At 34.0% G+C, this 13399-nt stretch overlaps 1 protein-coding gene across 1 annotated transcript in view; it reads left to right on the plus strand.

Moving 5' to 3' along the window:
* The first annotated feature begins 588 nt into the window (after positions 1-588).
* The window catches only part of LOC134794254 (uncharacterized), a 68148-nt gene continuing 55337 nt past the window's right edge, over positions 589-13399 (plus strand). Inside the window, exon 1 of the mRNA XM_063766011.1 lies at positions 589-817. Within this exon, the coding sequence (XP_063622081.1) occupies positions 730-817 (88 nt within the window). The 5' untranslated portion in view covers positions 589-729. The remainder of the gene's footprint in view (positions 818-13399) is intronic.

Genomic DNA, 13399 nt, shown 5'->3' on the forward strand with positions numbered 1-13399 from the left:
TATAGTTATGAACACAGGCACTGAGAAGTAAACAATTTCATTGCAGGCTAAACTAAAACAATGTGGTGGCGCGTTGATTATATAAATTATATTACACTTAGTTTATCAAATCACTCGAGCAGTTTAATTCCCCATAGTAATTTAAGTCCTATTAGCCTAAGCAAATTAGAAAAATCTGCGGAAATAATTCGTGTAGTTTTGAAAATTGGTACAGGTATGTGGTGACTAAAATACATCCACAAAATACTTTTATAAATGTATATTTATATTTTTATATTTAATTCACTCTGTAACTGTGTTTCTCGTGTTTTTATTTTTATGTACAATAAAGAATATACCTACATACAAACATACATATATTTATGACAAAAGTTTTGTTTTTGTTGTTGTTGTTGCTGTTGTTTTTAAATTTACGCAAATAATTATGCCTTCTTTGCAAAACGATACACTAACTACGCCGGGTTAACTTATTATATATGCGCGGTCGGACTGGGCCGATTTTTATTTTTATTTTGTTTGTAAACATTTTCCTGCACCGCATTACAAAGCCCTCCGGACGCACGCGCATAAAGCCAATAGAAAGTACCGCAGCGGATTTAGTCGAGGACTGCGCGCGCACAGACATCGACGCGCGGCGCAAATGTTACTGCACTGCACGCGGGAAATAGTTGCGTCCTGAAAATCGTGAAAAGAGATTTTTTAATTTTCGTGTCGGATATTTTTTTCGAAATGGGTGCCAGTGCTTTTGCCGTGTTGTTGCTGGTGTCAGTTGCGGCCGCCGTTCCTGCGGGAAACTCGAGGAAACAGCCAGCTATAGGTAAGTTATTTTTTTAAATATTTAGTCTAAAGTGAATGTTCTACGGTCAGTTCCATTAAAAAAAGTTTTTGGAGCCTTTTGGCGTAAGTATTAACTTTTACATGCTATTTTTTTTCTTTTTTTAAAGTCTTGCTAATTTGTAAACGGTCAATAAACTTACGCTCAAATTTATTTTCAAATTTTCCGAGTGAAAATCTTAAAAGTACAAATAGGTGGGTACATATATGGTAGGTAGTGATCTCGGTCATTTTATTTATATTTTTTATAACTTAGCGCTAAAAAGGTAAAGCGATTGACAAAGCAAAACAGTAAATACTTAAGTGGCTCACCAAAAAGCGACCCCGTTTTCAAGGCCTAACATCGAATGGCATCGATTGGGGTTATTTAATTTTAGGTAGTACTTTATCCATGTATCATATTGATGATGATCGTCAATATCACGATGTAGAAACTGTAAAAATGTATTTAAATAGTAATTAATGAAATCGTAAAACTGTGTTTTATCTAACACGGTAATTACAGTACCTATCTATATTATGTATAAGTATGTATTACGATATTATGTTATATTCGTAATATCGTACCTGACATTAACATAATTGCTCAAGCGAAGAACAAAGTATAATAACATAAATAAGGATATCCTATCGTTAAACCTCATTGCAAGCTGAAATATCAAAAACCTGAGTACCTAATAATGACTGTAATCGTGCACTAAAACAATCAAACACTAATCAAAGTAATCAAGGAACTGAAAATTATATACCCACTATGAACAAAAAGACTCTTTCCTGTTATCGAAACCGTATTACCTTTGCACCGGGGGTTGCACGTGGTACCATTTTCCAGTAGTTTTATAATGTGTTTGAGAGTTTTAGATTTCTTAGTTTTAATTTAGTTTTATTCATTGATTATGATTAATAAAACATCATTACTACGTGTGTATACTTTCTTGATATGAAGGAATTTTCGGTGATTCATCTCGTAACATAGTTAGCTTTTTTTTGATCGTCATTGATTTTAATAAAATAAAGAAACAAGAGGTTTCTATTTCACAAAAAAAAAACATATTTTGCGATAATAGAACTTTAAAATAATAACTTTCTATAAGTATTTATATACGTTGCCTGTTAGTTATATGTAATTTTCGTTTTAATTTCTTTATAATTTTACATGTAAAATGTTTTCAAATTCATATTAATTTCATTAAAAATATTAACTTACTTACGCTTCTTTTTTCCGCATCATCATTTTTCTTTCGGCAACAAACTTATAAGGACCACAACGCAAATTTTGGCGGAAAGATAAAAATCTGTCATATAAGTACCAAAATAAAATTATTGACTATCTGGAATGAGAAAAAAACCGGGCAAGTGCGAGTCGGACTCGCGCACGAAGGGTTCCGTACCATAATGCAAAAAAAAAAAACGAAAAAAAAAGCAAAAAAAAAACGGTCACCCATCCAAGTACTGACCACTCCCGACGTTGCTTAACTTTGGTCAAAAATCACGTTTGTTGTATGGGAGCCCCATTTAAATCTTTATTTTATTCTGTTTTTAGTATTTGTTGTTATAGCGGCAACAGAAATACATCATCTGTGAAAATTTCAACTGTCTAGCTATCACGGTTCGTGAGATACAGCCTGGTGACAGACGGACGGACGGACGGACGGACGGACGGACGGTCGGACGGACGGACGGACGGCGATGTCTTAGTAATAGGGTCCCGTTTTACCCTTTGGGTACGGAACCCTAAAAACGAAAGATGGTGTAACGACTTGAAGCATTCCACATGGAATCGTGACACAATCCAAAAGATAGGGTCGAATGAAGGAAAAGAGGGGTCTTTGCTCAACATTGAAACACTAAAATAGGTAACCCTATTCAATTAAATATAAAATAATCTGGAAATAGTCGCGGATCATGGAAACTCCAAAAAATGTTTATAATTAAGTATAAAAAATAATCTAAAAAACCGGGCAAGTGCGAGTCGGACTCGCGCACGAAGGGTTCCGTACCATAATGCAAAAAAAAAACAAAAAAAAAAGCAAAAAAATAAACGGTCACCCATCCAAATACTGACCACTCCCGACGTTGCTTAACTTTGGTCAAAAATCACGTTTGTTGTATGGCAGCCCCATTTAAATCTTTATTTTATTCTGTTTTTAGTATTTGTTGTTATAGCGGCAACAGAAATACATCATCTGTGAAAATTTCAACTGTCTAGCTATCACGGTTCGTGAGATACAGCCTGGTGACAGACGGACGGACGGACGGACGGACGGACGGACGGACGGACGGACAGCGAAGTCTTAGTAATAGGGTTCCGTTTTACCCTTTGGGTACGGAACCCTAATATCTAAAATCTCGAATAGACTTGCAGACACCAATTTACACGCAGAATAATTTAACAATAATGAAATCTAAAAATTAAGTAGACATTACACAAACGGGTTCACGAACTGTTCGAAAACTTGTTGCAAAAGCTAATTTATAAACAACTTTTACGGTAAATTTCACGCAGAAAAAATGACTGCACGCTTGACAATGACCTGAAACTTACCGACACGCCTCACGATTACAAAAAGATTAGACGTATTTGACATAGAAACAAATTAATAGGTAATGTAGCAAAACTTTGACGACGTTTTGATAATGCATGCAATGCTGGAAACGTACATTAAATTTGATTAAATAAATTGTTGTTTTTAAAAATGCTAAATATGGCTCAAATGGTCATGTCATGAGATAAAATGTAACAGAAAACAACACTATGAAGTAAATAATGATACACTTCTAAGAATAACCAAAAAACGTTAAAAACAAAAAAGCGCTGATGAGAGAAAACCAACGAGATGATAATGTTTTACGTGGTAGTCATGGCATGGTAGTCAACTACAAAAGACTACTTTGCTTAATTTTGCACGGGAACATCAAGCTCGTTGCAGTCGACGTCAAAAGAAGCGGCATATTTTGAATCAGAGTAATTTGAAGTCGGGCATTGACCTGACATTTAATAGTACATTATTGCAGAGGCCGGGAAAGGGCAATTCGTGGATGAGTTTCGATTTTGTCGGACGACGCGAAGCGGAGTCCGACAAAGAAGACGAATCCACGAATTGCTATTCCTGCCGAGGCATATATAGTGCTTTTCTCCAAACATGCGAGGAAATAAGGTAAAATAATTATTTAAGCATGAAGCATCACTCAAATCGAACCTTCACATCAAAATGTCAAGTCAAAAACTATTTCCCTCTTACATTTTTAAAAGCCAAAGGCACAAACTTATTCTGCCATTCAGTACCATTCAATATTCGTTCATTCAATATAATTGTGCAATATAGTTGGTCAAACAAATTTGTCAGTCAGTAAGAACCAGGAAAACTATACCCATCCTTTTCTTTTGGGTGCTAGTACTAGTGTAAGACAAAGATAGTATGATTCTCTTTGTCTATGATTGAAATGAGAAAGTCCTTTGACAAACTATATAAGCTTTATGAACACCGATGAGATCCTTAAAAAAATATAAAAATAATCTTTGATTTTATTAAGCAGTATTCGCACGATCATACACGAGCACAACGGTCTTGTAAGAACGAGACTAGTAAGGTCGTTTATCTTATTATCTCACTCTATCCTATAGCTTGAAATGCTGATCGGGACGTGTAGACGCGGCTCGCGGTTATAATAATTGGCTGTTTGCGTATTTATTTTTAAAAAGTATAAAACACTACAGTAATAAGTTATTACTGTAGTGTTTTTTTACTTCCCGTCCGCTAGAGCAGGACAGCGATAGTTTGATTTTTTTTTATTAGAGTTTGACAATAACGAAGAACTTCGCGTACTATTTTTGCTACAATAAGGTGAACATTTCCGAGCATATTGGAGAAAAATAAATATGGTTATTAGTTCAATTTTAGTTTTAGTTTAAGGATGACAGTTTTGAATGATTCACGGTAAGTTTCACTAGACTTATATTGACTGGGATATGGACCGTGATTACCTTTTCCCGTGATTTCGGGATCTCGAAAACAAATCAAAAGGTTATCACGGTCCATATCCCGGTTGATATACTCGTAAGTTTAGTTTAGGATAGCAATTCAGTTATCTAAATTATGAATCGATACAACGAACTGGTTCATACTGTCTTGTATGATTCAATGAATTGGGTGTCAACTGTCAATCAAATGCAACTTAAAACTTCAAAAATTCAAGTAGGCAGGCTTAAAAATAAGCACTTTTAACAAGTCATAAGTGTACAAATAAAATATAACAAACATTAATTGAATTTTAAACAAGAAATAAATAAATACAATTGGTAATAAATAAATACAATAAATAAATATAACTTATTCCTAGGCCAGTAGAAATTTAAACGCTAAGTAACAAATGAAGAGGTCACAGCAATTATTCACTTCATAAGCATAACATTGCATATTAGAGGCAGCGATCGACGCGACCCAGATACCTAACGGCGCCAAACAAATTTGATATTTGATAACACCGTGAAATTTATTAACATCGACCAGCGAACATTTTACAAGCCTTAATGGCATAAATTGAGCTTATGAATATTAGTTACCCTTAAAATTGAATGCTAAGTTGTACAAGATACTTACTTAAGAAGACATTATGTGCATACTCGAGCATTTCAAAAATATTCTAACGTATCGAAAGACGAAATAATAGGGCGATATCCTTTCGTAAACAGATATCTAGATAATAGGTAACTTATTAGGCAATGTGCGACTCCATTTTGCTATTTTTATTACGATCTTTTAAAAGACAAACATCAGGTCGAAAAATTTGTGTTAATAGTATAATATTTTGTAGGTAGGTAAATACGTCTGTAGTTAAACCAATTTTCTGAATAGAGTGTGCCTAAGTCTTAATTAACTTTCATAACAACCTAGTGTCCCAATTTAGCGGAAACAACTTTTTTTTAGTTTCCCATTGTCCGTAATAACTAGTTCTTTCAAAGTCCATTGTTGTCACTGCATTGTCTTATTTGTCTTAGCTCGATCAGATTTAAAACAAAAGCTGTGTTTTGTCGAAGTTGGTAATGCATTTACGAAATTAATTGATCGCATATTTTCCAACAATGAAGCTTAATGTCCATCAAATTGCGTTTAGCAGATTTTCTTTGGCCAAGGATTTCCTTGCGTCAGTCCTAATATTGCCTAATTGCTTCAACCTCCAGTACTGTCGAGTAACAATGGAAGCCCAGCAAGGTTCTTTAATGCTTACAGACAGATTCAAAATGCTATTGTTAATGTAAGAGCTAAATGTAACTGTTCCATTCTAAATTATTCGTAAATGTAAAATCATCAGCGTCGAAGAAAACACAATAAGTCATGAAAACACAATAAGACAAACATTTTCCTACAAACTTTGAATAATAAAAAACTACAAGTCTACCTTTATTTAATTGTACATCTAATGACAGAATCAAACATTATAATAAATAGCAGTAGGGATGTAAGTAGTATTTTGGCTTTAATTTTTAACAGTCTTTACTAACATCACGTCAGGAAGTAAAAGTAAATTTTTTGGTAGTATAATTTTAATTCAATTTATTCGGAATTGTAATAGACTCGATTCTGTAATCGATTAATCCGATCCGTTATTCAATTACTTTAAATACTTACCATGCATGCATGATTAACCTTGATGCCTGCACTTTTGTTGTCCATCTGATAAAATATATGCAACTCCAAAAATATACCGACCGCAAACCACTCAATTAACCAGTCCGCAAAGGTGATTCAAGCACCATTAAATAACAATAATTTCTTATTAAGAATTTTTAATTTTCCTTTAGTGTTTTTAAAAATCTTCCTTCATCATCGAGTGACGCAGCCTCTTACCTGTACATTGCCCTGGGTCCTTTCTCAGTTCAATACCCTCTGCTAATATTGACAATGTACTTTGACTTTACGACTGCACGTAAACTTGCAGTTTGGTCAAGAATGTGGTTTTGGAAGAAGATTACACTGTCAGGTCTTTGTTTCGTATTGTTTTGTTATTCATATGAACGTCGCCCATTTGCTTTTAAACTCACCAAGTAGTCATTTATTTGCCAATTTTCGTGAACACAAACTGAACAGATACTATACTAAGAATAAAATTAAATTCATTATCATCATCATCATCAAGAATAAAATTTGACTTGTAGTAACCCCATAACACATCAGAATCATCTGTTGTTATCCCTAAGCTTTAGATTTTATTAAAAGTAGTACGTTCGAACAAGAAAATGGTTACAAACATTCGACCCTGAAACGCATCCGAACCTCTTATCCGACGACCTCATTGTAGACAACATTGTCTAATTACACAGTAAAGATAATTATCGATCCGACAGGTGTTTTGTTTTAATATTCATCCAATTTGAGATACCACACGTCCGCCATGATTACAAGTAACCTTATTTTATCACTTTTTAGCGTCATCCTACGTAAGTCGCGTTTGTTATGCTTTTGTTTCTTTATTTTGTTACTTAATGCATTATCGTAAACTTCAAAATCGTGCCAAATATTGCCATATGAATTTGATTACTGATTTCATTATTATTATCGTTCATTATTGTATTATGTTATGTCATGTTTGTCTTGCAAGAATGTCTAATCAACATTTTCAAAAGTAATCGAGTTATTACGACCGATAACCGCATGTTTCCTCAGTGTTCAGAAATAACGAATATTCTACATAGATTGCACGATGATACTATACTAATTAGCGGTCCGATAATTACAAAAACGTTGCAAAAACATTACGTAAACTATTACCCTCAGATCTGTCTACATCGATTTCTTTTTTAATCATTTTATACAATATAATTTATCCAAAAAAAACGAATTATAGAGATTTATAATGACAATGGGATCAACTGAAAAGAGTTTTAAACTAAAATAGAAAATTTCCAAATCGGTCCACTTTACGACAAATCAGGGAACTAAGTATAAGTAATAAAAAAAATACGGTCGAATTGATAACCTCCTCCTTTTTTAAAGTCGGTTTAACTTTAAAGCAGGTATTTAACAAATCATTTAATATTTACTTGATAAATCAATTCAATTTCGTGTTTATCAGTGTATTTTTAAATACCTACGAATCATTTTTACAACCTAGATGAATTAATTATAGTATGAAATGAAAATAGAAATAAATACATTAAAATGACTCACGGTTTTAATATCGGTCGAAATCAAATCATATACTATCAGAAAGTCATCACATATCAATTAGGTATTAATTGAAACGATATCTGCCAATGATACATTTATAACAAGTTTACTTGATGAATTGAGTTAATTTAATCATACCAACAGACATACATTTAAAATGGATGTTTAATCGAATGCACAGTTTTAATGATAATGAAAAGGGATTCCAGACATTTCAAAATTTAATCTACCGCCAAAATGGATAATCAGGCTTCTCGCGTTGCGACACCGTTTCGCCATGCTCTTCTTCTGCGCGGGCGCCGCCTTTGTGTTCCTTGTTTGTGAAACTTTGCGGCTTACTGCATTATACGATGTCTTGTAAACACGAGGATTTCTGGCTGAGAAAGGAGATGAACATCTTTATGTGGATTAAATTGCTGTTCGTAATTCGGATGGATGATGAAAACCGTACAGTTCATAAGATCATACTCGATTAAAATAAACCGTAGGCTTAATAAAGCACACAATTATTTGATTAATTAAAATTCTATACGCGTGGGTACTAAAGTCCTCTGTCAACTATTTTAAACACTAACCCCAGTGTTGGGCAATCTTCAAATGTCATCGAAGAGGTATCCATGTCGGAGTCTGAAGGGTACGGAGCTTGCAACACGATTACAATGCAATACATAAACACTATGCTACATGGACGAGTATATGGTGACGACTGTTAATCTGCATATAAAAACATATTGTAGTCTCAAGTATGTACCTAAATAAAAGCGTTACACCATCTAGCGGCTTTGTACGCCCGCTGGCGGGGTTGGCGTACGGGGTCTTCATAATAAAGCTCTCCTTATATTATATTTGTTCCCGTATCTCTTACTGAATGAATACTCATTTGAGTCAAATACCTAACGACGACTGTAATGTTTAGTATATACAGGATGAAATTGTTGTATTTGACCCTACGCTGAGGGGTAGATAGGTATGTATGTATTGTATGTCATACTGAACAACTTTTACTATAGGGCAAACCCCAAAATCGCGAAAAAAAATCGAAAATACTGTTTTTGTGATTTCAGGGTTTGCCCTATAGTAAAAGTTGTTTAGTATGACCCACATATTCACCCCTCAGCGTATGGTCAAATATAACAATTGCACCCTGTGTACACCGACTGATCCTACGATCCTGGAACGGCCGTACACATATGTATAGCCGTTGCAGTACTATAGTTTAGATGATGAATTTATATGGAGACTAAGAGTCTATATTATTTACTTGTCTCGGCTATGCACCAACACAATGAAATTCTGCTGATTATAATAAGTATAGAATAAAAGTAGCAGTTGTTCGAAGGAAACACAGGATGAATGAAATACATAATACATAGTTGCGATTTGACTGTAGAACGATGTTGTTTTGTAATAGATAATAAGATTTCTGCCTTCAATGCATACTAACTATAGAGAAAGCAAAGCAACATTATGTTCAAAATTCCAACGCAATTTACAGAATCAATACATTATCGTATGAAGCATGTATCTTTGATCTTAGGATTAAGTAGAAGATAATGTTACATTTAATTTTGTATACGTACAGAGCGACATCGTCACAAAAGTGACTAAGCTCTTTAAATAAAGATTAAAAAAAAAAAACTTATGACTTATCGTATTTGAAACTGGTTATAGCTTAAAACTATGACTCAAGGGCCTGCTTGAACCAGAAGACAGCCTTCTACTGAAGATAATTTTGTTTTTAGGTTAGATAAATTACATTACTCACTCTCAAAGATATCTGCCTGTTAAAGACGTTAGGAGCGGTAAGTACCTTCACATTACACATTTAAACTAGATTTCAAATACACGTACCTACGTAATGTATATGTTAAGCACGGCAAAATAGTGGTGTCATTTAAATGACACTTTAGATTACTACAACCCCTCCTTATATAGTCGTGAGCCATAACATCACAGTCAAACAAAACGTTTACTTTGTTTCATCACAACCATCCATCAGCTGACAATTTACAGCAATATTGTGCCAACGAAAAATCGTGACCGCAGGGACTTGAAACACCGCTCATAATAACTATGATTTAAGTACCGAATCCTCATTATTCCGAGAGTGTAATCGAAAATAGGCAATTATGTCGCCGACATTCAATTGTCCTAAATTGTCATTGGCAAGAACAATTCAATTTGTACGGCCTTCGTCTGTTGTTCCATCAACTGTCATCATTGGTTGGGAAACGGTTGCTCCTTGAATCGAATAGAGATTGCTTGAAATTGGACTTGGTTCAGAAAAACCACACAATTATTGAATTCCTTGGTTGAAGGCGGCGTGAACTGTAATTTGCGTAAAATATACTTGAATGATCAACGAGATATGTGAGCACTATTTGAGTTTTCTTTTTTTAAGACAATTTTACAAAATGTCCATAACAATATTTATTAGTACCTATACATGTATGTTGTAATAAAGTATGTTACGAGTATGTCACGGAGAATGAACTCTGTATAACTAAAAATTAAAAACTCAATCAGACTAAAAACGAAACAATGATCCTTAAACTTTTTGTTCATAAGGTTTAATTACCTACATACGTGACATACAAAAGAACCAAAAAAATGGAGATAACAACCCCTTTTTTTGCTAGAACACTTTATTGTATTTTCAACTGGTTCGCACAATCTTTGTTGGTCTATTACGCATTCAAATTAGCAATCAATACGCACCCAAACTGAGCTAGTTCTAGTTCTACCAACTATTGCAAAACGCGTCTCATTCATAATCACAACAGGGCTATTACTCCCATAGCTTACCTTTAATACTTCAAGCAAATCAGTCGAAAATTATTAGAGTACGACCAAGCAAACGCTTCATGGCATTTGCGATGACAAAGTGTAAAAATGTCATCACTAATGTCAAATTTATATGAAAATATGACGTTTATAATTACATACCCTCATTTTATTCAGTTCCAGTCAGTGCAAAAATAGCTTAGATGTACTCTATAGACCTTGAGATAAGAAGAACTAAACTGGCTCACCAGAGCGTAGGTATATAAGTAGGTTAGTTAGCTATGGGGAATAACTGCGACTACCTCTAGTTATCTTTATCAGTTTCTGCAATGTGTCAGTATTTATTTCTACTAATATTTTACATTGCTTTGGGCGACGCACGTATAAATTTGCCAAATCGATCTTTTAGATACATTTCCCAATATCAGCTTCAAACCTTCCCTGTTTCGGAACTTGAGAAAAATTTAAAGTTATATGTTAGGTTCAATCAATATATTAAACATTCAATTCAAACCTAATCCATACACGTCACTAGCAAAAAACAGGTAACTTTACAAAGTGACCTTATTTTATTACTCGTGAGTGTACAATAGGAATTTAAGTAGGCTCTTTCTGATTCTGTCATATGCCGCATTCTTAACTTCCTTCTATTTAACTGCTCTCTTCTCTTCAATTTGTTTCTAATTCACTTCTCTCTTTCTGTCTCTATTGTGTATGGTCTTCCCTTTCTTAGCTTCAGGTTCTCCTTCTATGATGTTATTTATCGCTAAACTATAAAATATAAATATTCCGAGAGCAACCTTTATCCCTCTTACGCGTAAATTATATTTACTGTCTCATTTAAAACATCGACAACAACTGGAATGCCTAAGTACGGCAACGCCTGTCTGCGAACTTTAAGGGTTACGAAATTTCTTACAAACGCAGATTTATTAGCATTTCTAAAGACTGGAGCGCATTTTCGCAAACCTGATTTAACCACACATAAATTCACAGTTCACAGCGTTAATAAACTTGGTACTTATAAATATATTTAAAACTAAGTACAGCAAGCTCTCATGATATTTATTTGTTCTAGCTAGATATAAGCTTTACTCAGACGGCACAAGGTCGTTTTTGTTATGTCTTCGTCAGGGTGTTTACGACCTTTTAGGAAGTCCTCAGGGTCTACCGCGAAACACAAAAATCGAAACTTCGTTATCTGCCTTTATATTTATATCACTCTTGCATATTCGAGCGATAGAGAGGCAGATAGCGAAATTTCGTGTTTCGCGGTAGACCCTCAGGTCCGAGATCATACGTCCCCTGCCAGCTATATGGCCACATCTAAAAATTTATGATCATTGAAGATTCAATCTTAATTAAAAATAATAAAGTTACGTTTCCAATAATCATAAATTTTGAGATGTGATCGTATAGCAGGCAGGGGACTAATAATCTCACCCGCTAACGTGGATGCATGTGCGTCAATTGCTAAGATTTTTTTGTGACCCAATGAATTTTGTTTTTAAGACGCCAAAGGACGTTCAAGTTCGTTGCCCTACGCCACGAAAATAAAGTTTTACTTTTATTTGCATTTTTTCTCGTTGAAGCAATCGTGTCCATGCCTGGTTTTATTGAAATTAAATACTGACATCAATATGAATAATACATTCTGTCTAATAAAGGTGATGCAGCATAAAGTACACTGCAATTAAGGTTTTATTTATACTAACTGACATATTTTTGATATTTTGAAAGCTACTTATTGCGATAGGTCAAAAAAACGAACAAGAATAAAAAAAAATGACCAATAAAAACGCGTCTATTTTTGGGCACTGATCGACAGATATATATAATCATTTCAATTATATTTATTTTTACAACATTGACCATTATGCAATTTATGCCTGACGTGCCCAATGCCCATCCATACCAACGTAAATATTATGCTTTATTGACACCATTATACGACTCTTCATCAGTTCTTCATCTTACTGACATACCATTCTAAAGATAATAGTGTGCTACTAAGTAGCCATTGCAGTAACGTACCTACATACATACTTACTGCACTCATATTGCCAGTATCAAGATATAGTGAAACCGAAAAATAAAAACACTTATAACGAACTTGGATGAAGTAAGATGGCAGAAATTTGGAAAGTATTTCGTGATTCAGACCTTGTTTTGTAATATAATCAAATGAGGAACATTAAGATGAGACATGAACCTTGAAACAACTAGAATTTACAAAAAGTTCTAACCTAACCCGTACATTCAACATTTATTTATTTCTTCCAATATTGATTCGTAACCCGATTATGTATTTTCTGTTGTAGTCAATATTATAGTTTAATCGACAACTACGTGTATATCAGATTAAGTACTTACTACTTGTAATATATATTTATAGGTCTTTGTAGATCATGAAATAGGGCGCTACAACAAAACTACCGATCGATATAAGTCTAGTGAAACTAACCGTGAATCATTAAAATCTGTTAAACTACCGATGGTCTCAGACGTCTGTGACAAATTTCTATCTGTCTCGGTTATGCCACTGGGTGCCAAAATTAAATAATCTACGAGGGAATAGCTAAATTTAACAAGAACGTGTCAAATTGATTATC

Source organism: Cydia splendana, chromosome 10, assembly GCF_910591565.1.
Source record: "Cydia splendana chromosome 10, ilCydSple1.2, whole genome shotgun sequence".
In the NCBI taxonomy this organism is placed as follows: Eukaryota; Metazoa; Arthropoda; class Insecta; order Lepidoptera; family Tortricidae; genus Cydia; species Cydia splendana.